This window comes from Lipomyces japonicus, assembly GCF_038497905.1.
Source record: "Lipomyces japonicus strain CBS 7319 unplaced genomic scaffold V1514scaffold_16, whole genome shotgun sequence".
NCBI lineage: Eukaryota > Fungi > Ascomycota > Lipomycetes > Lipomycetales > Lipomycetaceae > Lipomyces > Lipomyces japonicus.
In genome coordinates this window covers 244,713-270,365 of record NW_027117828.1, presented here as the reverse complement: position 1 = coordinate 270,365, position 25,653 = coordinate 244,713, and the positions used below count along the sequence as shown (strand labels likewise).

The window sequence follows — 25,653 nt, the reverse complement described above, 5'->3', positions numbered from 1 at the left end:
TCTGTCATGCAAGATCTCGGTTACCGTATCTGAACGTTCAAGCATCTTTTAAGATTGTTTAAATTCATTTGAAAATTAATTTGTCTTGCTTAATTTTAATTAATCATCGTACTTGCTGGTTACGACCAAAAAAATTTTGGGAACATGAAATTTAAATGCGTTTTTGAAGATTTTGTTTTCCTCTTTGGTTTGCATGGTACACATTTTTTTTTTTTTACCGGTGGACTTTGAACATCTCAACCATGCCTAGTTACTAGCTTTTCAAAGCTAACAAGCGATGGTATTATGTCAAGAAAATCAGGTTGGAAGAACAGCGAAAAAAAAAAACAAAAAAAAAAAGTCAACATTTTGGTATTCCATAAGATTTATTTTTGCACGTGTTGTATAGCACGACCTGTTTGATGCACCCCCCACCTGCACCCTCTCTCTCTTTAAAAAAAATAAGAGAACCATGATTGAGTGATTAAAAGCATCTGCACTAAGGAAAATGATTACCATGGTGTTTTTTTTTGTTGGGGCCGTCAGCCGCCCTAACTGTTGATAACAATGTTTTTTAAAAAAAAACGTGAAGCAGGACATCAAGCAGTCGATGTAAGATTTAAATAATCAAGGTTTAAAATAGTCTTGAATACCAACGGATCCTTCGACCATTTTAAAGGGGGTTTTGTAAAAAAAAAAAAGGTTTGATGGAACGTAAATATTTTTTTTAAATTATGTATACTTTTAAAAGGACAAATTACTGTATGGTTAATGAGCATTGAAGCAATACGCGGGAAAGCTACGATATTTATTCGTACAAAATATAAAAATGTTTAATAAAAAATTGAATAATTCAGTTCATCAACAACGGTAATGGGCAATATAAGGGGTATATGTATGTATGTGTTATCAACATCGTGTTGAGCATGTGAATCAGCCAACAGTCTGTCCCAGCCCGAATTGAAATTTCCAAACGCACCGTATAACTAAAGAGCTCCGCCCGCCCACATATTTCTGTTCCCTATCAGAACCTCAACCAACATCACCGTTCCTTGTCGGTCCAGCCGGTTTGTGTCGTTTTTTTATAGTCCAGTCAGCTGGAATGTGACCACTGGAGTACCAGGCAGCCAGGTGCAAACGACCCGCACCGCAGAGAAAAAGTGGCACCGCGTGGCCATCAATTGCGGTCGCCCATTCTCGATTGCCGGACTGAATAGGTAATAACCATCATTCCTTGGATTTGACCCATCACAAAGCCCGTTTCGTAAAAATTATAAAAAATCGCTGTCAACGACCCCGTACTTTGCGCGCATATTGGCAACTAACCAGGACCACGCGCTCAACACATCAGGATCTTCTTGTAGAGCCCTCTGGTAGTGCGAAACGGGCCGTCCAGTTCTTTCCGGACGCGTCGTGCACCGTGTTTAGCGACCAAAAGATTGGCCATATCTTCCACGTCACACCTCCGAGGCGAAACTACTTGGGAATACAACTACAGTATATATTGAATAGCATCCTCTTCGGCCTTGGTCAGATTCGGATTACCATTAATTTTAACGGCCCCAGCTGAGTCATCCGGCCATCCTGTGCTGAAGCGTTGTTCGCGGGATGCTGCTGTAGGAATGTATGGCTCGAACGAAGACTCTTATCCAAACTTTGAGAATTTATTAACACTAAATAACTAATAAACCGACCATTGGGGAAACATACCTTTGCAAATATTAAAGCAAGCCTGGAGTCACTCTCACAATCCGGTCTTTGGTTATTGCCCGTACTAAGATGTGCGGATATTGCTCCATTCTTATATCACTATTCTCTTGGTATGTTTCCGTACAATCAACTTTCAAACAACACATAATACCAACAACCCAATTTCATAACTATCCTCCGTGCCGTGAAATCCGTCTAGCGAACATCCGTGTTCTGTGTCCGTGCGTCGCGATCGCGTTGTCGGACGTGGTGTCAGGAATGTTCATGACACTCTCCCCCCCTGTCAGAGTCGCGCAATAAATCATCCAGATCAGGAGTACAGGGTTAATTCGGTTTGCGACGATAAAAATCGGCCAAGAACAGGGGAACGTGGTGGAGGTTCCAAGCCAGAAAATCATAAATTCGACCCGGCCGCGAAGTCGTCGTGTCTTGACAATCTCATCAATAGTGTAGTGTTCCTCATTGTTAATGAGAATTAGTGCAGGAGGTGGTTGCACCCGGGAGTGGAAGGTCTGAGGGAACGAAAGGTTTGAGAAGGTTGATATGGAAGACTGGGTGTATCCGCATCGTATCAGGCAGATCAAGTCAAAAGGCAACAGGACCAATCTGCTCAATAATCGTAAAAGGACCAATGTAGCCGTCATCAAACTTGGGCGTAGGGCGATAAGTGGTCAAATTCTTCCGATTAAGTAATACAAGGTCACCGACATGGAAGGGGTGCTCTTGATGATGCTGGTGTTGTTAATAACGCGTGTAGTCAGCCTGAGCTAGACGCATGGCTGATTGGATATTCCTTTAAGCTATCTCCAGATGTTGTAAACGGTCTGCGCCATTGGTGATTGCGGTGGTATTAGCTGGTAAATCAAATTGCCAAAGGGGATGATAGCCAAAATTGGAATAAAACGGAGTCTGGCCAGTGTTGGCATTTCTGGCATTATTGTAACTAAATTCAGCCAGTGGTGACAATGGTACCCAATAATATTGTTGACGGGCCGTGTAGATGCGGATGAACTGTTCCACAGCTTGGTTCACCCTCTCGGTCTGTCCATCTGTTTGTGGGTGGTATGCCGTATAATAATTGCTTTTAACCTTGAGACTTTCGGTAAACACTTTCCAAAAGCGAGATAAAAAGACTGAGCCACGATCGGACACGATACCTTGCGGAACGCCATGGTAGCAGAAAATATTGGCGATGAACACATCGGCAAGATCAGGCAGGGGCCGTTATCGACTTATTAACAGGAAGTGGGTCGGGGTCGTTTTGTAAATAACTTATAGATGTCATTACATTTAAGGCATACGCGGAAAACTGCATTGGCTGTTTGGTAACTTCGTATAGTAAGAACTCGATATAAGAAGAAGCAAATATTTCTTCTACCAATCAATATCTTACTATATCGAGGGTTTACTGTTTGATATTTTGCAATTCATGCTTTTCAGGGTTTGGTTATGGATGGTGGTCCTACCTACGAGTTCCAGAAAAAATTGGTTTTTTATCAATAAAGCAGCGATCCACTACTACTAGGATTGAATCGAAGCCGTCTGAGAGTGGCGGATCCGTGATAAAATCCATAGAAACAAATACTCAAGGTCTCTCTGGGACTGGTAAGGGTTGAAGGAGCCCATACGGTAGACGGCGTGGGACCTTCGTGCGTTGGTATACCGCACAGCTGCGTACAAAACGATCGACAAATTTGCGCATACCGGTCCAGAAATAATGACGGCTGAGTAATTCAAATGTACGCGCTTGACCAGGGTGACCAACTGACTCGTGATCGTAGTACTGACATAAGATATCGGTTAACAATTGCTTTTGGGACGACTAGACGGCCATCATAGTAAAGAAAACCATCAATACAATAATGTTCGATCTGACTGTTGAATTCCGAGAGAGGTTCGGGGTCGAGGTCGTAGACCCTTTCGATACGTCATCTTAAACGGGTACACTCCCAACTCTTCTGACCAGCGTAATTGGCGTCCACTCAATTGTTGTTTCTTGGTAAATTATTCCAAGTTCTTGTGATCAGTAAAAATCTCGACTAGTGACTAAGTACTAAGAACATCTCGTAATTCTTCTAAGATGGCTAGAAGTTCCTGTTCATGAACATGATAGTTGCGTTCTGCCGGGATCAATGAACGACTGTAATAGGCAACTGGGTTATACATTCCATCTATTGGGTCCCGCTGACTTAAGCATCGCTGCTATCGTCACGTTGGAAACATCCGTCTCAATGATTATCTCCAGCGAAGAATCGAAATGTCGTAAGATGGGCGCCAATATAAAACACTTTTTTTAGAGTTTGAAAAGCGTTCTCAATCTCCTCAGACCAGGTGGCATCCTTCTTTGATAGCTTCTACATTGGTTATGTGAGGTAGGCATGCTTGGGGATAAATTGTCGGTAATAATTGGCAAAACCTAGGAATCGTCGTTGTGAACCTTTTTGGTTGTCGGCACTTGCCATTGATGGATCACTTCGACCTTGTCATCATTCATAACACACCCTCATCAGATGGCGAAAAACCCAGGAAATCGAACCTTTTTTCGCGTTTGCAGTCTAATTACGGCGTATTTTAAAATAATTCACGTCGAGTATGAGGAGCAAAAAAATTATGTATCGATCAATACACGTAATACAGTGAGCGTTTTGACTACGGGGAGTTCTGATGCGTCTACCGAATACGATGACGAGGTTGCCTCTAAGCGAGCTTGACTGGCGGGCGGCACGCTGAGTTGCTCCGCTGGCCGGCTGGATCTCTTCAACTTTAAAAAATTTAACGTTTTCCGATGCGGGTTATTAATAATTCAAACTGACGTCATTGAAATCCGAGGGGGCCCCAAAAAAAAATTTAAATTTCTTTTTTTTTTTGCGCAATATAAATCCAAGTAAACAATGGACCAAAAATCCAAACCTTAATTTGGTGTGCATTCATTGTTATTTTGGTTTTTTAGCAGCATATATATATGCATACATAATTTGCAATAAATAGCGTAATGTATAGGAGGCAATGTGCATGTGTGAGAGAGAGAGAGACTGTGTAGCATTAAAAATAACATAAGTGCGAAAAGTAGTTTAGAGACAAAATAAACCGATATTAAAAAAAACTCCGAAACCGACCGTGCCCCAAATAATTACAGGTGAAAAAAAAAAAATAATGAAAAATATATAATGGAGGATAGTAGTTCAAATGAAAACCACTCAAGTTGGTTTTTTTAGCCTTGAATGGCCGGAATCCTGGATTGGCCGGACCAAAAATTGGCGATATCAATAATGCAATCATCCAGTAGCCAACGCCATTTGCGGGCAAACGGCTCCGTAACTTCCCATGCCATTGGTAATGTTGGATCGTTACCCCAAATGCGAAACCCGTCGTTTAGCAAGTCCGTGCAAAATTCAATTTCGTCAAACGATCCGGTATGCAAGCCGATCAGCAACTTGTCCCGCAATCCTTCGAACGGTAACGCGTCCACGTATTGAATGTGCGGAATCTCGCCTTGCAACACGGTCGGTCGCAACGATGCCGGCACTGCTAGCAGGTTGTCCGGCTCGACCGTGAACACCTGGTATTGCGGCGAGCAATGCGGGATTGGCAACTTGCCCACGTTGTGACACATGGCCGGGCCTATCGACGTATATGGCAGTAAGATCGTAGTCGGCATAGACAATGCCGGCGGCGAGCAAGACGCTGACAAACCAGTGTCGTTTGCGTCCGTAGTCATGATCGTGGTATTGCATGCAGAGGCGTCATTAGTCATGGCTTGCCCAGAGTACGAAAACGGCGCATTAAACACGGGCGAATCCGGCACCATGTCCTCATTATCAATATTATTATTATTATTGTTATTATTGTTGCTGTTGCTGTTGCTGTTGCTGCTGCTGCTGCTGTTTTTGTTGTTGTTGTTGTTGTTGTTGCTATCACTATCATGATCATTATTATTATGATTATTACTATTGTCTTCATTGTCGTCGGCCACAAGCATGTGATCAATGTCTTGACAAACAAGATCACCCAGCGCAGCGCCAACATCAGTGAATCCATCAAACAGGACCGACTCCGGCGATGACACGGAATCATTGATGCTGCCTCCAGCACTGGCAGGTGGCGTCGGCGGCAAGTCGTACGCAATCGCAGCATCGGCACCAGTAGCAACGGCGGCATCGGTAATACCATCATGTTTACTCCTCCTGCTACTATTACTCCTCCTACTACTACTACTGCTGCTGCTGCTGTTGCTGCTATTGCTCGTCCTCCTTTGACTACTGCTCACGACAGGAACTTTCGAAATGTTATTGTTTTTGGACTTGTCCATGGCCAGACGTCGCCGCCGGGCACGCTGGGCAACCCGGTTCTGAATCCGGCGCCGCAATCGAGGGTCGTCAATCGACCGCCACTCGTTGCGTTCATCCTCCGAGTCCTGAGTCATTATTGTTGATGTTGTTTGATAGAGGTGTTGTTGACGTGTTCAATAACCGGTTCTCTTGGGCAGAAATTGAGTCTGCAGGGCCAAGCCTGATGTTGACAAGCGGATAGGAATTTAAACCGAAAACAATTGCAGGAGACGTGTGTAAATATATAGGCAACGTTCAAACAATAACCATGGCGAAGTTAAAAGTAATAACCTTTCGGGCCCGAATAATCCACCATCATCGTCATCCTTTTAAGTTACAAGCAAATCTCAGCCGCGCAGCAAACCTTAAACCTGGCATGCAATCAATGTACTACGTAATGAGTTTATTATCGCGATTATTAGTCACCCCAACCGTTAATCCCAGACGGGTCGTCCCAACTTCCGAGGGCCCGGGTTTTTGGCCCGCAAACGCCGTCCTCGGACGAACCCAAACTCCGCAAGTCCGAGGCCATTTTCGATTAAAATCACGCGCGTTCGAGCGAATACGACAGACCGCCGTGAGCAGCGCCCGTGGCAGAATGTTCGAAAGCTTTAGGTTGGGGGAGTGCGGTTTCTTATTATGATTATTATTATTATTATTATTACATTATTGACAGCACAACCAAAATTATATTACGTACTTTATCATGAGTATCCGTACAATAAATAATAAACATGACATCCTGCTTCTACTTCTTCTTGCCCTTGCCAATCCGCGGCAACTGCCACTTGGCCACCCGGAACCAGTAAAATCCGGCAAAGATAAACGCCGTGTTGAACAAGATGTAGGCAATCTCCAAACCCACGTTGCGCCACCGGTATCCAAAACTAATGTCCACGCTTTCCAAGTATTGATCCGCCACAGTCCACTTGCAATACTCGCACGACGCGGTCGCGTTCGGGTTGGCCAGGTAGCCGCCTGCCTGGGCGGCAAACTCGCCCGCATACTCGAAGCACGTTTTGCCCGGCACTGGCTCAAACACGTTAAACTCGCCCGGCTTGCACCGGACCTGGCCGCCGTGCAACACGTCACCCAGCAATGACTGAAGAAAATACGTGATCGGTGACACACGGTACATAAACTTCCAAAAATGCGGAATCAGTGCGGGCGGCTGGAAAATGCCGCTGAACGACAAGATCATGCTCAGCAACATGGATGTCAAAATGTTGGCCGTCGCCGCGTCTGGCACCATGACCGTAACGCCCAGGCCAAACGTGGTGTAAAACAACGTGTACAGGATGCAATAAACAAAGTAGTAATACCCGGCACGGCCGGTCGACCGGTTGAAATGAATCGGCCAGTAGTAGCAGCAATAAAACAAGGTAGAAAACACAACATTGTACGGAATCTCGGCCACCAGAACAGACAACATCAGGCACGACCAGTGGTACGTGTTGGACGCGCTCTCCCGCACTTCGTACAGCTCGCGAATCTGAATTACGCGCGGCTGGATCTGGTTCATGAGCGGCGCCGCAATCACAATTGCCAAAAAAACGCCAAACAACAAGTTTTGCACGCCGGCGATCGAAAATTGGGAATTCCAAAATGAAAATCCGACAAACAATCCGGCAAAGATGCACAACACCCCCTTGGCCATGATGTAACTCGGTGACCGCCAATACTGCTTTAACGTGCGTACGCTCACTGCACGTGCCTGCGTAAACCAGTCAACCGCAAACTTGCTGGTCAGTTCACCCTCCTGTCGGGCTGGCAATACTGACAACTCTTCGTGCAGTTCTTCAATTTCGGCTGTGAGCTGTTGGAAGTTGGGTGACCCGGCCCAAACGTCGTACCAGTCCCTGTCCGTGGACGCGGTTGCGCCAGCTCCGATGCAGTTCAAAATGTACTCCGCCGGGTTCTCGTCTTCGCCACACTTGGCCGCACCCTGGGTCTCAAAATAATCAATCAACGTGCTCGAATGCCGGCCAATCTCACCAAAATACACAGTCTTGCCACCCTTCTTAAGCAACAGCAACTTGTCGAACTGTTCAAACAATGTGGCCGATGGCTGATGGATCGTGCATAAGATGGCCTGCCCAGCATTTGCCAAACGGCGAAGCAACTGCACTACTGCCCATGCACTCTGCGAGTCCAGTCCCGATGTGGGCTCGTCCAAAAACAGTAGCAATGATGGCTTGGATGCCAATTCAACACCAATCGACAACTTCTTGCGTTGCTCCACATTCAAGCCCTGACCTGGTACACCCACGATGGCCTCGGCAAAGCTTTCCATCTCCAGCATCTCAATCACGGTCTCCACGTACTCGTATTTCTCCCTCACGGATACCGACTTTGGCTGCCGCAGCAACGCAGCAAACCTCAGGGCCTCGCGCACGGTTGACTCGGCCACATGCAGGTCCTGTTGCTGCACGTACCCGGTCCGTCGTTTAAAACCGGACGTCAGCGACTTGCCGTCTACAAACATATCACCCGTAATCACGCCCACGTCGATGCGCTGGGCGAGCGTGTTCAATAACGTGGTCTTACCCGCGCCAGACTCACCCATCAGGGCCGTCAGCGTGCCCGGCTTCGTGTAGCCCTGCACGTCACACAACAGCTGCCTGTCCTCGCCGTTGTCTAGCGTGACCGTGTAGTTAACGTGTTGCCAAGAAAACACCTCTGACATTTGCAGCGCCGACCGCACGCGCGACGGCACCTTGCCAATATCAACGTCAACATTGTCAATCGAATCATCTGACTCATTCTTAACCATCGTCGATTCCTCAGAGTCCGTCGTCACCGTTGTGTCGCCCGATCCTGGCAACGCCAATACCTTGTCAGGCACATCGGTCTTGTCCTCAACCTGCTCCGGCACGTATCCACGTCTGAAAATCAGCACGTCACCCTTTGTGGCTGCCAATTTAGAAATTTCAGTACCGATCGCGTACAAGCTGACGAAAAATGCAGCGAATGCAAAAATGATGCCCAAGTTGCGCCAGGCATGGCTCCACTTGTAATTGAACGTATCCGTTATGTAGTTATCGCCAATAATGTAATCCACTCCAGCTCGCGAGCCAGTCGATGCGCAAACCTTGTATTCCAGCGGCACGTCGTCGAATGCGGCACCTTGCGGGATCAGTACAGATGAGCAATCCATTTGCTGATGATGAAATTCATTGCCCATCAACGTTTCGAATCCATATGCAACTGGGTTCAAATAAGACAGCCACTTGAACCATGGGTGCATAAGCGGGCGCGGAATCAGCTATTAAAAAAAATCTGTTAGCCTTTAGCTTTTAAAATTGATTAACGAATGAATGGAAAAACGTACATAGCCAGCATAGATAAACACAGTCATGACGCCAATACCAGCAACCGAATTTGCAAGTTCGAGCGTAGCCGAAAATGATGCGATCGATTGAAAGAACGCAGTCATGGTAAACGTGACCAATTGCACAATCAACAAAAAAAGGAAAAACTGACCAGCCGTTCGGTTCAGGTTGGCCAAAAAATACAGTATCAAGCAAAAAATGGTCATGCCCACCATCTTAATAGGCATAGCCGTAATAATAAATGACAGGGCCTCAGCAGCCGGATGATAAAATGCAAACCTTTTCTGCTTCTCAACAATTTCTCGTTGCGGATATAGCATGGCCATCTCGGCCAACGCGTTCAACGTGAAAAACAACATGGCAAAGAACAACACACCACCACGAGAGAAAGACCCCACGAACGTGTGAGGGATGTTATAAAACAATGAACCAATAATTAATGATTGAATCAACGACGCCATCACAGTCGTGACCAGATATGCGCGATCTCCTTTCTGTCGCTGGAACCCGCGTCGAACCAGTACGCGCATCTGATCCGGGAACGACAACACGTAGGGCGAATTCTTACGCTTGACATGTTCAGGCCGTTCCTGACCTGCGGATTCGTTCAAGAACTTGAGCGCGGCCGCGCCGTCCACGTCAGCCTCGTAGGCGTTAATGTCAGCCAGCGAAAGCGCGTAATCATCCGACTTGCGCCAGTAATCAACAAACTGATCCGGCGTGGTTGGCACTCGACCCTCAAATCCGGGCTTGACGTACCGTCCGGCAGGGTCAGTCACGGCGGTTAAAAACTCGGCAGTGGTTTGCCTTGGCGGACATTGATAACCCATTTGTTCAAAATATGCCTTGGCCCGATTAGCCGGGCCAAAATAAATCTGCCTGCCCCTGTAAATCACGGTGACCTTGTCAAACAATTGATAAATATTTTCACCAGCCTGGTAGATGGCTACAATTGCAGTGTTTTTCAACAAGTTTGTCGTCGTGCGCAGGGTTTGACTGTACTCCAACGCAGTGGATGCGTCGAGGCCGCGGGTCGAGTTGTCCCAGCAAACAAGGTTGGCCCTGCCGGCCATGACCTCAGCCAACGAAACACGCTTGCGTTCGCCACCAGAAACACCACGAATATAATCATTACCCACTGGCGTGTGAAAAGTATGAGTCAAGCCGTACACAGTGGCCAAGACATCCCGGATGTCCTTAACGTAATCGGATCGGGAAATATGACCGGCCCGAACCTTGGGGGCTTTCACGTCGGCCGCGAACGATAATGTTTGGTTGACATTGAGAGTGGGGAAATGCACGTCGGCTAAACACGGTTAATTGTTGGAAAAAAAGTAAAAATCAAAAATAAGTTTGAACTTACTCTCTGGGGAATAAAGCAAGTCACCACGGAATCGGTTCTTGATTGTCTGCTGATCAATTCCATCGTACGAAAGCGTACCCTCGACACCTTTGTACGCGTCCGTCTCACCGGCAATCGTTTTCAAAAAGGTAGAGCAACCAGCGCCGGGACGGCCCAACACCTAAAGCACACGCAATGTGGTTAGCGTTAACACATAACAGGAGAAATTTTCCTTGTCCACTTACCAATAACATTTCGCCTTTTCTAACTACGCCATCAAAATTTTGAATCAAATTGCGAAGCTTGCGGTTCTTGATGTCGTTAATTGTCTGCCGAAGTCTGAACGGGGCTTGCAAAATTTCTCCAACCGTAACCAACGAAGTGGTACTCATGTCGATGCCCTTAACGGTCAAGTCCTTAAACACCACTCCGACGGACCGGTCCTTGATACCATCGTGCTCATGCGCGTCCACCCTGCGGCGCAACACCTTCTCCAGTTCAAAATCTGATTCTTGCAAGCCATCAGAAGCGGATGCGGCAGAGCGTTTGGATAACACTGTTGTCAATTTTTGCAACGATTCTAAACCGGTGGTGGCAACCCGGTGCAGGTTTGCCTGATCGACCGCATTTAACGCGTCTTGGTCATTTTTCTCAACGTCGACCTTGTCCATGGTTGAACAAAACTAGCGAACGAAGGCAACCAAAAAAAAAAAAAAAACGGTGCTCTGATTGATGTTAGAAAAGCAATACAAGAATATATTGTCAGCGAATATAAAGTTAACAGTAAACCCTGATGAAGTCACGGATCACGGACAAGGGCTTAACCCAAATTATATACAAAGTGGCTACAATGGCATAAGTGCTGACTCAAAACAATATGCTGCTGACGGCGACAATTATCCGTGCCTCGGACGGCGGCACGATTTGGGCGCCGGAGCCATAAACTGTCCGAGCGCATATTTGGTTACGTCAATGCTGACACAATTGTAATGTTTATTATTACTAAACTCTTACAAACTAAACCCGAATCTCTCCGACTCCGCCGCTGGGTGGGAAAAAATCTGGCGGCAAAATGTCATCGTCGCCTTCGTCGTCACTGTTCGTCCGTCGGCCCTTCTTTGACGCCGCTGCAGCCTCGAGCTCTGCCGCCCACGCTCGGTTGCCTTGCTCTGTTGTCAGCAGCCCAAAAACTCGGGCAAATAACTCGTGGTAATACCGCACGGGCACGCCTTCCAGGCCTTGCTTGATGTTGTCCGGCAAGCCTTCCCAGTCTGCCAGGTTGGCGTAAGGGAAAAACACGGTCTTTGCGCCGTTGCTGCGCGCGGCCACGGTCTTCTCCCGCAGCCCGCCGATGCGTAGCACCCTGCCGGTCACAGTAATCTCGCCCGTCATGGCCACAAGCGGCTCTACAGGCCGGTTCAGCGCCAGTGATAACAACGACGTCGAGATTGTCACGCCGGCTGACGGGCCATCTTTGGGCGTCGCGCCCTCAGGGCAGTGCATGTGGATCTTGGCGTGGTCGAAAAACGTGTTTTTGGGGTAGTTCAGGGCAATGAAGTTGCGCGCAAATGTGTACGCGATCGTGGTCGACTCCTTCATCACGTCGCCCAACATGCCGGTTTGCTTAAAACTGCCAGTCTTGGATTTCTCTAATGCGGATTCCAGAACTGACTCCACGTACATGACCGTGCCACCCACTGACGTCCACGCCAGGCCGGTTACGACTCCAGGCGGGATACTGTCCTCGAATATCCGGTCCGTGTTGTACGTAGGCGGGCCTACGTAGTCCTTCAAATTCTCAGCCGTAATGTCAATGTGCACTGACGATGGCACAACCAGTGGCTTGATCGTTGTAATCGTAGTCGACGCAGTCTCTGCAGTGGCAGCTGCAGCTTCGTCCTTAAGTTCTTCTTTGGGTTGCTCCTGCTGCGCCTTTGCCTCTTCCGGCTTGGCCTCGTCTGTCTGAACTACTTCCACAGTCTCGACCGCAGCAGCAGCAGCCACTTCCTCCGGCTCGCCAACGTCCTCAACAATCTTCAACGCCGCCTTGCGATACACCTTCTCAATCTGCTTCTTCAAATTCCGCACGCCGCTCTCCCGGCAATAATCCTTAATCAACACGTCCAGTGCTTCTGGTGTCAGGTTCACTTCAACGTCTTTCAAACCAGACTTCTCCCTGGCCTGTGGTGCAAGGTACCGTGATGCGATCGCCTTCTTCTCGTCCGTAATGTACCCAGACACTTCAATAACTTCCATGCGGTCCAAAAGCGGCCGCGGGATCGTGTCAGTCACGTTAGCAGTGCACACAAACAACACCTTGGACAAATCAACAGGAATGTCCAAATAATGATCCACAAAATTGTTGTTCTGTTCCGGATCCAGTAATTCGAGCAATGCTGAGGCAGGATCACCATTATGACCGCGTCCAAGCTTGTCAACCTCGTCAATCAGTATAAGCGGGTTCTCGCACTCGGTCTTCTTTAACGACTGAATAATCTTTCCCGGAAGCGCTCCCACGTAAGTTCTTCGGTGACCCTTGATCTCTGCCACGTCAGCAAGACCACCGACACTGAATCGCTCAAACTGACGGTTCAACGATCTCGCAATCGACTTGCCAATCGAGGTCTTGCCCACACCTGGCGGGCCCACCAAGCACAAAATCTTGCCGTCCACGTTGCCGCGTAATTTGGAAACCGCAATAAATTCCAAAATGCGTGTCTTGACGTCGTCAAGGCCGTAGTGATCTTCATTTAAAACATGCTTGGCATTCTTTAATGAAAAAGCATCTGCCGTGGTCACGCCCCATGGAATCTGCGTGATCCAGTCAAGATAATTCCGCGTGACATTAAACTCTGACGACGATGTTTCCAATGTGGAAAATTTATTAATTTCCTCACTAAATACTCTTTCCGCGGCTTCGGGCATGTTCAACTTGGCCTTGCGCTCGGTAAACTTCTCGATTAACTTGTCCTTGGCATCAGATTCCAGTCCCAATTCACGTTTAATGCCCTTCATTTGTTCCATTAAAAAGTACTCCCGTTGTCTCTTTTGAATGCGATTTTCTACATCCTTTGTGATCTTTGACTGCAACTTGGCGTTCATGAGTTCCTTCTTGAGAAGCACAAGTCCTTTCTGAAGACGATCAGGTACGTTTGTCGTATCAATCAGTTCTTGTAACTCATCTAATTCACCGGCTGACACAGCAGCTGCGAAATCAGACAACTTGGTAGGCTCATCAAATACGTTGCCAGTAGATAATGACAACGTAAACGCGGTGATTTGATCACGGAATAACGGATTCATGGCCGAGATTTCTTTCAGCAGGCTGACTATTTCAGACACGATCGCACGAACAGTGGCGTCATTCTTGTCCACCGTATCGTCAGGTCTGTTTGTTATTTCGGCGGTCGTAACCTTGCCCCTCAAACTCAGCCATGGCTTATCTTGGAACTCGTCGGTTTGCTCTAAAAAAAATTAGCATATTGCATCATGTACATAAAAACCCACGCAATTTTACATACTATCTGGAGTAACAACGTCAAAGCTGGTGACATCGCTTTCGTTTTTGTCTGATTCGACCGGCATAACCTCAGCTTTCTCGATGATAGGGAAATCCTTGGGATAGTTAATCTTGTTAATCCGAATTCTTCGATGAGGATATAACACGATCGTGAGCCCTTCCTTTTGATTCACGTCCTTTATGTCACTTTGTGGGAATATGCTGGTAATCTGGGCCAGCACGCCGTTATGATACACATCATCATCCGAGTTCACAATCTCCGTCTCCGGGCTCGACTCCCGGTTCAAAAACACGCCCACGAACGGATGCCCGCGCCGATTGAGCTCTTTGACCGCCTCAATGTGTGTATCATCACGCAGCACGACAGCTTTGTAAAATCCGGGGAACAACGGCCGGCTGACAATCGGCAGCACCATGACTTCAGGAATGTCCTCAGCCACAGCAATGACCGACTTCGAATTCCCGCCGTTGCGGGCATTGTTTGGAGCCGGCGTAGAAAAATCAGGTAGTTGTGATTGATTAATGCCAAACGACGAGCTTACTGGTGACGATGAAGAATTGGGCTTCTTATCAGACCTTGAAAGGTTCTTTCCAGGTCCCTCTCCCTCCGGGTTGTCTTCGTTTTTCTTGGCCACCTTCAAATCCTTCTCAGTTGGCGATACCAGTTTTCGTTCTCGTGGCTTCCGCTGTTTCTTTACGTCGCCATCTAGAGCAGTAGCAGACCTGGTAGTAGTTGGGTCTGCAGTATTCTTGGCTAGTTCATCCTCTTCTTCATTGTTGTCAATCTGTTTCTGTTCTTCTTCAGGCTTAGAACTTTCCGTCGTGCCGACACCAGTCTCGTCACCTGTCAACTGCTTATTTGCCACTTTCTCGTCACTATTACTCTTATTATTACCGTCGCCGTTGCCGTTGTCGTCAGACTTGTCGTTGTTCAGGAACCGTGACCATGAAAAATGCCGTATGCCAGTCGCAGGTAACGAGGGCGATGTAGATAATGACAATGGCAAATTGGCTAGACGTAATACCGTATGCCGTGATGCTGGTGCTAGAATGACCGCTGCTCTTGCGCGCAAGACCGTGGATGCTCGTGGAATCGCGCGGATCATTATTTGTAATTTATGTTCGCCCCCAACCAAAATAACTAAAAAAAAAGATTTGACTCTTTTTTTTTCTAACAGCTAATAAAATAATTAAAATCTAAACCAAAATGCAAAATAAATATAGATATATACAATTAGTTTAGACGTTGGTATGGAGTGGTCAGATGTGTAATCGTGTAGGAAGAAGATCGTGGCGGTAAATGGCGACTTCTGGTCATAAACTCAGAGAAATACGCCCTAGCCCTGCTTAGCTAATATTTTCAATTACTTTTTCAGGATATACAGTGTTGGCTAATTAAAGTCATGTTGAATCGTTATTATTTACATTTGCTATATTTATTTATTTTGTGGGGAAAGCGGTGGAACCCATATTGTCCTGCATGATTGGTCCTCCTTCCTTGGGCATGATGTCAAAGTCAAAAATATCTGCCGGAATTGAGTAAGTCACGCATGAGTTCGGCACGTCGACAATGGATGCAATATGGGTCTCGACCGGTGCTGCAGATAGTAGCAGGTATGCCTGTTCACCGGTGTATCCGAATTTTTTCAAGTACTCGATGGCTTGCAACACGGCTTGTCTGAATGCAACTTTGGCATCCAAGAAATGCTGCTTGCCATGTTCGTCCACGGAGATGCCTTCAAACGTGAGGTACCTGGAAGGTCCATAGTGAGCGGTCACGTTGCTGGGGATGAACACCGGGTTTCGGATGGCCAGGTCGTGCACGCCATTTTTGATCAACCCGAGCTTCAACGTGATGATGCCGTGCATCTCGATCGCACCACAGAATGATATCTCGCCATCGCCTTCGGAAAAATGAATGTCGCCGACAGAAAATCCGGCACCAGGCACGTACACGGGCAGGTACGCTTTGGCACCGCGGGACAAGTTCTTGATATCGATATTGCCGCCGTGTTCACGTGGGGGTACCGTGCGCACGCCTTCGTGCGCAATCTTGGTTGCCAGTTCTGGGCTGACTGATTGGCCAGAGTATGCCCCTTCAGGGTTTGGCAGGGCTGCCACCGTGCGGGACTCACCCAACACGTCGGCATGGTATTCAGCCAACTTGGCCTCTCGAGTTTTCCACGTGTTCATCATATCATATGACGGCAAAGTGCCGATGATGCCCGGGTGAATGAAGCCGGGGAACTTAACGTGCGGGATATGCCTGGACGATGCAAAAATGCCTTCAAAATCCCAAATTGCCTTTTGCATGTTTGGATACACGTCACCCAAGAACGCTGACGTTTTGGCAGGGTCCATGATGGCCGTGTAACCCCAAGGCTCGTCGGGGAAAGGCTGAACGTCCTGAATGTCGACCACGAGTAAGTCGCCTGGTTCGGCACCTTCAACTTCAATTGGGCCTGACAGGCAATGAATGCCCATTGGGTTCACGTTTTTGATGTCATCTGCGTCGTCAGTGTTGAACACCTGACCGCCGGACGAGTCGAAACACTCCACCTTGAAGACTTCACCTGGCTTGACTTTACACTTTTGATCGTGTTGTCATTTTAGAATTGATTCTAATAAAACATTGTATTTGTATTTTTTTGTTTTTGGTTAACTTACGTAAAATGGAATCTCTGGGTGCCAGCGCGTATGTAAACCTGGTTGTTCATGGTAGGGCTTTTTAAGGTTCACCTTGATTATGGTCGGGATGGCTTCTATAGAAAGAACGCAAGGTTAGTGATTAGTTGAACGTAGCGAATTTAAATGACCAACCTTTAGGCATTGTAAACGTTTAAGTGATATATGTTTTAAATATATTTGCAAGTGAAGCAGTGTGGAGAAATGCGTGGAGTCATTTTTGCCCGTTCGTTGATACATATGTAAGATATTCGCTGTTATCTGAACTTGCCTTATCTTGTTCGTCGTCGTCGGCCGGGGCTTAGGGTTGCTGTTGGGAGGTGGTTGCGTTGGCTGCTGACTGACTGACTGACTGACTGACTGACTGACTGACTGCAATTTTTTAATCAATTGGTATGAGTATACGTTGTGAATTTAAAAAATTGTATTTGCTTTCGGTTTTCTATTATTTGTGACAATCTGGTTCATTTTCTTGCAATAGGCTATATCTTTTGAGTAGGAGGTGTTTTCAGTCTTTGCGTACCTAATCGGGTCAAGTTTCAGGGGCTTCACTATAACAACCACTCAACTAGTTGACCGGGCATCCCCGACGGGCAGCTGGTTAGTAATTCTCCATGCAAATACTTCGTGGCCAAACTGATACACGCTGGCAATCACATGTGTTTGAAAAATGTCAACCACCGAATCCACTCCCTTGCTGAATTATTTTAGTATTGACGGAATCAAATGCGATGGTGATGATACCCGGTCAATTTCGTCTTCAAGCTCGGCCTCGGGCTCGGGCTCGAAATCAATAACAAAAGTCGTAGTTGGTAAGCCTGGTAGTGCAAAGGGTAATGACGAGCTTGCTGGTGTTTGCGACGTGTTGCTACAAAGCGTGCTTGCTGACGACGACTTGACGGTTGCGGCTATCGAGATTGATCCTGATCTGGAGCGCTCAATATTATGGAAGCTAGACATGCGACTACTCCCCGCACTGAGCATCATGTACCTGTTTAAGTATGTTTTTTTTTTTTTGGTTTTTTTTTTGTGCAGCGGTGCCGGATGTTATGTACTAATTACAGTGCGCAAGTTCTCTAGATAAAAGTAACCTCGGAAATGCAAAGACAGACGGTATTGATCTTGATCTTGGCTTAACTGGAAATCAGTACAACTTACTGCTGTCCATATTCTACGTTCCCTACGTACTGTTTGCCCTGCCATTAACCTTGGTTGGCAAGCGGTACGGCGTGACCAGAGTGCTACCAGTGTTAATGTTCGGCTTTGGCGCTATGAGTCTTGCTGCTGCTGTATGCCAAGGTTTTGCCAGCATGATGACGGTCCGCTGGTTTTTGGGAATGTTTGAATCAGCTTTTTTTCCCCTCGTGATTTTTTACTTAACCACGTTTTATCGCCGTGGTGAGCTGGCACGTCGACTGGCCATTTTCTATGCTGCCAGTAATATCGCCAGCGCATTCTCCGGATTACTGGCGTTTGCGGTTTTTCAAGTGCCGAATTCCACACTGGCCGGATGGCGATGGCTGTTTATTATCGAGGGCACTTGCACCGTGGTGGCTGCCATGTCGGCGGCCGCATTCCTACCCCGCGACGTGTCACATGCCAAGTTTTTAACCCACCAGGAACGAGCGTCGGCGTTCTTACGCGTACAAGGCGATTCTTCGTCAGTCGTCAATGAACCACTGAGGTTGAGTGAGGCAGTCAAAGTGTTCAATTTGCCCGTCACGTACGCGTGGCTGGCGTTGGAGACGTGTTTGGGAGTACCTTTGCAATCCGTGACCTTGTTTTTGCCCCAGATTGTTGAACGGCTCGGATACTCGACCGTCAAAACAAACCTGTACACGGTGGCCCCGAACGTGGCCGGCGCCGTCATGCTGTTGCTGCTCGCGTTTGCATCCGACCAGTGCAAGCTGCGGGCGCCGTTTATCGCCATTGGATTCGGCTTGCCTGCAATTGGGTTTTTGATGAACCTGGCCATCACAGACGTGGCCGCGCATTCGCTTGCCGCGTATGCTTCATGCTTTTTTATGACCGCCGGCACGGCGGCGCCGTCCGTGCTCGTGTCGGCTTGGTTTTCGAATAACACGCCGTCCGAGAGCCAGCGAGCGATGGTGACCGGTGTGGGAGTACCGGTGGCCAACTTGATGGGCCTGGTGTCATCCAACATCTTCAGGGACCGGGACCGGCCTCAATACCGGCCGGCCCTGGCGGCCACGACCGGGTTTGGCGTGGTCGGCGTGATTATCAGCCTGGGCCTGAGCGCGTGGATGAAGTACGACAATCAGCAACGACAAAAGTGCCAGCACGCATGGGTCCGAGGTGATGTGAGCACGAACGACTTGGCTGACGGGCCGGGTCATGCAGGATTCAGATGGTTCATCTGAATCGCGGCATGTTTACCTGTTGCCTAAATTGCCTTTTTACGTAATGCTTATAGTGCATTCAGCGAATCAGAAATTTGTAAGCCGAGCACTGATGATGTAATATGCAATTGCTTTTGCACTGAACAACATTCTTCGGCAGATTTCTTGTTCGTGAGTTAGGGTCAATGGCATGTTTTGTGTATTTTTTTGGTTAAATTTTTTCATGGAATGCATTTGTATTATATATCTAGAGCTGCTGCTAGCCATAATTTAAGGCATACATTAAGGCATTTGGTTGGCCCAACCCGAATTCCGTTAATGGACCCTTCCGTAAATAGAAAAAAAAATAAAGGGCCTTGTAGATGCCGTAATTTCGACGTCAATTTCGAGAATTGCGATATTCCGGTAACAATAAATAATATTGATTCCCAATAAATTTATCTACTTTTTTTTCTTCATCTTTTTTTTGTTTTTTGGATATTCAATTTACAAAAATGGCTTCTTTCATTCGCACCTCGACTTCCAAATCGTTCCAGGTATGTGTATCACAGAGTGTGTACGTTTACAGTAAGCACGATTGGTTGAGAATTCAATTGCCAATCCGGCCGGAAAAGTCGTCATTTGCTGCAGAGTGTAAACACCACATCCAATGTTATTATATAGCAACCCGCGTGGATTATATTATATCGTGACCACCGACCCCTTTCTTTTTTACTTTTTTTTTTTCCTTTCTTTATTAACAATTTTAGTCTGCTGCCAGATTTTATTCCACCAGTATTTCTCGTGGTCCCATCGTTACCGCCGGCTCGTTTGCTAAAAATCCTTATTTGATTGCGTCTTCGTTTGCTATTGCCGGAACTGCTTCTTTCCTGTTTTATTCATCCATGACTTCACCAGCATCTGCTTCAACCCCAGTTTTCACTGGCGAGTTTGTTGATCTTACTGTATGATTGGCATTGGCCGGTCAATTGAGTTTTCAAATTTTTTTTTTTTCAAGTGGTGTACTAATTCTCTCCTGTCTACAGCTTACCAAGGTTACCCCAATCTCCAAGAACGTGAGTTTCAAATTCTCATTTATCTTAACCTAATTAATTGATCCCGACTAATCATTTTTTTTTTTAATTTTTATTTCAATTGACGTAATAGTCCGGCGTTTTCACGTTTGCGTTTGATGACAAGGATGCCGTGTCCGGCTTGGTTACCGCGTCGGCCGTCGTAATCAAATACCTCGACGACGCCTCGGGCAAGAACATCATCCGACCTTACACTCCCATCACCGATGTTGAAACCAAGGGCTATCTTGACTTGCTAGTTAAGGAATACCCTAACGGCAAGGCATCTGTTCACATTCATTCACTCAAGCCCGGTGACAAGTTGGCGTTCAAAGGTCCGATCGTGAAGTACGCCTGGACCGCGAACAAGCATGACGAGATCGCCTTGGTTGGTGGTGGCACCGGAATCACTCCCTTGTGGCAATTGATTCATGAAATTAACAAGAACCCTGAAGACAAGACCAAGGTTACCCTTGTCTACGGAAACGTATGCATCTGTCCCAATTTTTTTTTTTTGGTGGTCTAACTGTTTTATAGATCTCTGAGGATGACATCCTGCTCAAGAAGGAAATCGATGCCGTTGTGGCTGCTAAGCCTGAGCAATTCAAGGTCGTGTACGCGCTCGACAAGGCTCCCGAAGGTTGGACTGGCGTGTCTGGTTACATCACCAAGGACGTCTTGTCCAAGGCCTTGCCCTCAGCTTCGTCCGCCAACGTCAAGGTCTTTGTCTGTGGCCCACCTGGTCTTTACGCCGCCGTGTCCGGTAAGAAGGTATCGCCAGCTGACCAAGGTGAAGTCGACGGCATCTTGAAGGATCTCGGATTCAACAAGGAACAGGTGTTTAAGTTTTAAGTATACATTATAGAGTAGAGCATTTTGCTCTTTCCAAACGTTGTTGCGTAATCAATCCAATACATCTATATATTTAGTTATCTTTCACTGTAACAAATCAACAACGTCATATAATTATTAATATTATTTTCAATTACTACTCATTACAATTTGACATTTATGTCATCGCATGTTATAGGCTGGAAAAACTCGTCTCCCCCAATTGTCCACGTTCCACGTGCCGATGCCATTGTTCCAACCCACCACAACCATGCCGCCGTCTTCCTCGCTCCATGCGATACCAGAAACTTCCTTCTCCTGCATAGGCCGCGATCCGGACAACCGGTGGTGCGGGTCCACGATCGATGCCAGAAACCTGTTAGTTGACGATCCTCTTCCTGCTGCTGTTGAGTGCTCGTAATAATAGTCATCGTGAATCATGTTTCCTTCATCATCATCTCCATCGTTATCTTCTTCAACATCGTCATCACTACCATTATCAAATCCTGCTTGGTCATCTGCCCATGATCCCTGGTTTAGCCTTACATGTCTCATATGGTTGCTCACGGTTCCACCTGCCAAGTGATTGGAAGACCGCGGCGGTAACAGGTCGTTGGTATTCGGAATATCAAGAACTTGCCGGTCTTCAAACTTTCTTGCATCTACAACGTGCACCCTGCCGGATTGCTCCGTAATCAACAACAAGTCCTCCGCGCCAGGCGTAAACTTCAAACACCTAAACGCGCCAGCATTCGTTCGCGGCCTGGTTGATTCTATCATTTTCAACGGCTTGCATGCAGTTGACGACGATGATACAAACCTGGAATCAAAAATACTCGCCACGCCATCCTGCGCGGCAACGGCAAACAACACGCCGGATGGACTGAACGCGGTCGAAAACCCTGAATCTGATGACGTTGGCAACGTGATCGACCTCGTCCACGACCGCCGGTTCGATAACGAGTTCGACCGCTCTTCCGGATGGAAAACAAATAGTTGGGGTGAATCGCCGCAGGTAATGATCGTGTTGCCATCGGGTGACATGCTGGCATGATTTAATGGTACGGGAAGGCAAATCTTGTCCACGACCGAGTGACCGGTCGGGGAAATGTCGAGCATGCGCAACGAATGATCGTTATTGCAAACCAGGGCCGATACTGATGCGCTCCCCTGGTTGAAAAGTGTAATTGAATTATTAATCGACCCACCGAGCTCAACTGCCGTCACGGGGTTCATGGTGCTATATCCATCTTGCTGCTGTTCAGGCCGGTACGATATGCCAAATTGTCCTCGCTGAATGCCGCCGGTGGCAATGATGCTGTCACCATTACCACTACCGCGGCTCGACGTGGCAATGCACCTTGGTTCGAACGGAAATTCAGCACATTTCACACTTTTGCCAGTTTTGATATCCATAGACTTCACAAACCGATCCGACACGTACAAAATTTCATTTGGCAATGCTGTCTTGCAAATCAAGTCCCGCAACTGCCAGTGCTTGATCGTCACCCGTGCTCGGCGTGGCCCGAACGAATTAATGTCGATCAGCGTCGACGTGTTTCGTGACGTGCCCCTAATATAATTAATACTTTCAAACTTGGCAATATGATGTGTTGACTCTAAGAAAGTCCTTTAACCCTCGAGAAAGAAACCAAATGGATACGTACCCGCTGGTTTCAATCGTCATGACGTCTGTTTCGCCCACCAAATTGTTTCGCGTTCGAGTACCAAACCCAGTCCAGGCTCGTTCACGACTGGGCGCTAAAATTTAAAAAAATTGAAAACTGTTTGATCAAAATATTTATCTTGTAGCTTTGGAGTTGCGCGATGATTTGATGAGGAGAAAACAATGCGGGTTATTTATTAACTAATTGGCCCGGGCGCTGCACGTGCAATTTGGTACCAGCCCCTGCGTACGTCACCAGGCCGGTTAGGCTTGCCAACTACAAAAATTTCTTTTGTTTGTTCTTAATTTTTGTTATTACACGTCGTTAACAGAGCCATAGAATACGTTGACATCCTCCATGGTCCATCCATCCTCTAGTAAAGCGCGCGCTCGATCAGCAGTCGCATTGGCATCGGCAATGTCAATCAGGGCATGAAACACGGACCCTTGTGCAAACGCGATCCTGGTTAGCGCGACCACGACTTCATGCTGGGCACCGAATGAACTAAACGCTTGACTTGAAGTCACGGTTCGGCGATTTGGAATCGGTTGCGCAATCATTCTGATGCGATGGAGCAACGCGATCATGTTTGTAATCAAACCGGCGCGGGCCTTGTTGAACTTGTCCAGTAACTTGCTTGATTTATACATTAGGTCTACTTGCTCGGCTATGCAGCATGCCAGGTATGAACTTGCTGTGGAGTGAGTGTGAAGAAGTTCCAATCCATGTTGTGTTTGTGATAGTGAATCAAACAGTCCTACCGCGCTATTGATAATGTTGATCCTTTCTTCCATTAAAAATGGCAGGTTGAAATCATCATGTCCGTAATATGGGTCGTCAAAATTCCTTGTCGAGATAGCAAGCTCGACAGCATCTGACAACATATCATTGCTGTCCGAAAAAGCTCGGCAGATCATTTCGATCGTCTTTTGCTCCGAAAGTGCCTGCTCTTGGGGGTCGTTAGACGAAATACTACCAAATGAAGATGAAGTGATTGAACCTTCAAGGATATTTAACATGTATTGTTCAAATATGTATGCCAGTTTCGGAGATACATGCCCAATCAACAATATGCGATGAACGTATCCAAACATGATGCACCGCCATATTTGCATTACTACCGAATCAGTGGCCGCCGAAGCAGCCAGCTTAACAAAATCACGTGTAATAAGCCGCAGTAAATTTAAGCTTGAAATAATAACTTGTGCATTATAATCTGTAGAGCACAGGGTTGTTGAGTTTTGAAAAACAAATTGAAACGTTTCCTGGCAAAGCACAGCCAAGACCTGAATAGTCGAGATGTGCATTACCGCAGGTTGATGTGATGCGCACACGCGAAGCAAAGTTAAAAGTGGATCTAACGTCGGGCTAATAATCAATTTGGGACGAAGTACATCAGGCATCACTGCTTGCTTAACAATTTCAATGATTTTGATTGTCGTGCCATTTAACAAATCAGGCAACGTGTCGTACGAAGTCGCGATTATTTCCATAATGACGCTGGCTAGTGACGGCTTGCTTGCATATTCAAATTGCCCTAAAACTTCCATGATCGGTTTGCCATCATCTGATCTGGAGTTTAAAATAGCTTGCACAAACTATCAGCAACAAGTTAGATAGATCTACAATATAACAAGATATATGTGTGTGCTTAGTTTTTCTTTCTCTAAACTTACCAAAAGCTTATCATCCACAGGTTTTACCACTTCTTTAATGACTTCTTTAATTTCAACTTTTGTTAAAGAAGGAGATGGACCGCGGAACATCCTTGAGTTTTCATCATTTAACTTTTTTTTGCCAATGGGTGCCGTCAGGTTAAACCCATCACGCAAGTCACTTGTTCGATCAATCTTTTTGATCTTTTTTTGGCTAATCGAGCTTTCCTTCGAAAACTCATCCATGCTGATATTGTTGTTGTTAGTCTTGCTTTGTTTATAATTTGCATTCTCACGTTGCACTGCTCGCAAATTCGTCATGGCTTCTTTCAAATCATGCTCCATAAACGCGTTTTCGGATCGCAAGCTCTCGATAACCGCCTGCAGTTCATTTCGAGCTTGCTCTTGCTTAACCAATTGATCTTGATGAACCTGATTAACTCGATTCGCAGTTTGAGCATTAGCTTCAGTCATTTGCTTCACGTGAGCACGGACAATTGAAATTTCGCCATTTGCGGTTTGCAATGCCACCTGCATTTGTTGCCTGGCAGTTGAAAGTTGCGCGTTTTGGCTTCGTAGCTAAGATAATAAATTGAATCAGTATCATAACTGAATCGATGAAATATCTATTTTTTTATTTTTTTTGTTTTCAATCGCACCTCTTGGATCTGCTGTTGCAAACTTGACGTATCGACATTGTAACTATCATTAGCAGCTTGCTTGTCGGCCTGCTGAGGGACAAACTGAGACTCATAATCAAGCAAGTCCAAATCATCGTCATCGTGAGCAAATACAAAACTGTCATCTTCCATCCATGACTGGTTCACGACAACTGATGGGATCGCTGACGCTGATGCTGCCGAGGCCAGGTTGTACTGCTTCAACTTTGCGTCTGCTTTTGCCTTCGCTGCTGCCTGGTCGGCCAAGAACTGTTCGATTTTCAGCAATTCCTGATCATCAATGTCGTCACTATTCCAGTCGTAACTTTCACCGCCATCGTTATCGTGGTCGAATTGGCCTGACAGGTTGGCCATCGGCAGGGCATTTGCCTTTTACGTTTTTTTTAATTAGTTAGAGTTGTACGCTACGTGTTTGTCAAATTTAAAAAGTCAGGAGGTGGGCCGGGCAAGTTGAGACTACTTGTTGCTCATTCCCACATGCTAATTGATTATATTTTCCATGACCCTCGCTT

At 46.7% G+C, this 25,653-nt stretch overlaps 9 protein-coding genes across 9 annotated transcripts; 2 read left to right on the top strand and 7 right to left on the bottom strand.

The window, feature by feature from the left end:
- Nucleotides 1–96: 96 nt before the first annotated feature.
- V1514DRAFT_330113 (uncharacterized protein) lies at nucleotides 97–764 on the bottom strand. The gene has a single exon (XM_066927444.1). It carries the CDS (start codon nucleotides 577–579, stop codon nucleotides 298–300), a length of 282 nt encoding a protein of 93 aa, XP_066783792.1. The 5' UTR covers nucleotides 580–764; the 3' UTR covers nucleotides 97–297.
- Nucleotides 765–4,604: 3,840 nt separating this feature from the next.
- Nucleotides 4,605–5,533, bottom strand: V1514DRAFT_330107 (uncharacterized protein). The gene has a single exon (XM_066927443.1). It carries the CDS (start codon nucleotides 5,495–5,497, stop codon nucleotides 4,901–4,903), a length of 597 nt encoding a protein of 198 aa, XP_066783791.1. The 5' UTR covers nucleotides 5,498–5,533; the 3' UTR covers nucleotides 4,605–4,900.
- Nucleotides 5,534–6,642: 1,109 nt separating this feature from the next.
- V1514DRAFT_351992 (ABC-2 type transporter-domain-containing protein) lies at nucleotides 6,643–11,553 on the bottom strand. The gene is made up of 4 exons (XM_066929474.1): nucleotides 10,937–11,553; nucleotides 10,713–10,872; nucleotides 9,349–10,655; nucleotides 6,643–9,282 (listed from the first exon to the last, which is right to left on the bottom strand). Exons 1-4 carry the CDS (start codon nucleotides 11,360–11,362, stop codon nucleotides 6,766–6,768), a joined length of 4,410 nt encoding a protein of 1,469 aa, XP_066783790.1. The 5' UTR covers nucleotides 11,363–11,553; the 3' UTR covers nucleotides 6,643–6,765.
- A 155-nt stretch (nucleotides 11,554–11,708) lies between these two features.
- Nucleotides 11,709–14,651, bottom strand: V1514DRAFT_279811 (Lon protease C-terminal proteolytic domain-containing protein; the record flags this gene model as incomplete). The annotated part of the gene is made up of 2 exons (XM_066925022.1): nucleotides 11,709–14,155; nucleotides 14,213–14,651. Coding segments are annotated over 2 exons (2,886 nt in total), but the record flags the coding sequence as incomplete, so codon positions are not given.
- Nucleotides 14,652–15,597: 946 nt separating this feature from the next.
- V1514DRAFT_330099 (Acetamidase/Formamidase) lies at nucleotides 15,598–17,256 on the bottom strand. Its single transcript, XM_066927442.1, has 3 exons — nucleotides 17,032–17,256; nucleotides 16,879–16,973; nucleotides 15,598–16,800 (listed from the first exon to the last, which is right to left on the bottom strand). Exons 1-3 carry the CDS (start codon nucleotides 17,039–17,041, stop codon nucleotides 15,652–15,654), a joined length of 1,254 nt encoding a protein of 417 aa, XP_066783788.1. The 5' UTR covers nucleotides 17,042–17,256; the 3' UTR covers nucleotides 15,598–15,651.
- A 310-nt stretch (nucleotides 17,257–17,566) lies between these two features.
- V1514DRAFT_279800 (major facilitator superfamily domain-containing protein) lies at nucleotides 17,567–19,277 on the top strand (the record flags this gene model as incomplete). The annotated part of the gene is made up of 3 exons (XM_066925021.1): nucleotides 17,567–17,895; nucleotides 17,969–18,593; nucleotides 18,642–19,277. 3 exons carry the CDS (start codon nucleotides 17,567–17,569, stop codon nucleotides 19,275–19,277), a joined length of 1,590 nt encoding a protein of 529 aa, XP_066783787.1.
- A 402-nt stretch (nucleotides 19,278–19,679) lies between these two features.
- V1514DRAFT_330097 (NADH-cytochrome b5 reductase) lies at nucleotides 19,680–21,299 on the top strand. Its single transcript, XM_066927441.1, has 5 exons — nucleotides 19,680–19,792; nucleotides 20,006–20,200; nucleotides 20,282–20,311; nucleotides 20,403–20,795; nucleotides 20,846–21,299. Exons 1-5 carry the CDS (start codon nucleotides 19,751–19,753, stop codon nucleotides 21,158–21,160), a joined length of 975 nt encoding a protein of 324 aa, XP_066783786.1. The 5' UTR covers nucleotides 19,680–19,750; the 3' UTR covers nucleotides 21,161–21,299.
- Nucleotides 21,300–21,322: 23 nt separating this feature from the next.
- On the bottom strand, nucleotides 21,323–22,826 carry V1514DRAFT_342477 (WD40-repeat-containing domain protein; the record flags this gene model as incomplete). The annotated part of the gene is made up of 2 exons (XM_066929104.1): nucleotides 21,323–22,712; nucleotides 22,807–22,826. The coding sequence occupies 2 exons, from the start codon at nucleotides 22,824–22,826 to the stop codon at nucleotides 21,323–21,325; spliced, it is 1,410 nt and encodes a 469-aa protein (XP_066783785.1).
- A 294-nt stretch (nucleotides 22,827–23,120) lies between these two features.
- V1514DRAFT_342476 (uncharacterized protein) lies at nucleotides 23,121–25,495 on the bottom strand (the record flags this gene model as incomplete). The annotated part of the gene is made up of 3 exons (XM_066929103.1): nucleotides 23,121–24,404; nucleotides 24,483–25,040; nucleotides 25,121–25,495. 3 exons carry the CDS (start codon nucleotides 25,493–25,495, stop codon nucleotides 23,121–23,123), a joined length of 2,217 nt encoding a protein of 738 aa, XP_066783784.1.
- Nucleotides 25,496–25,653: the final 158 nt, after the last annotated feature.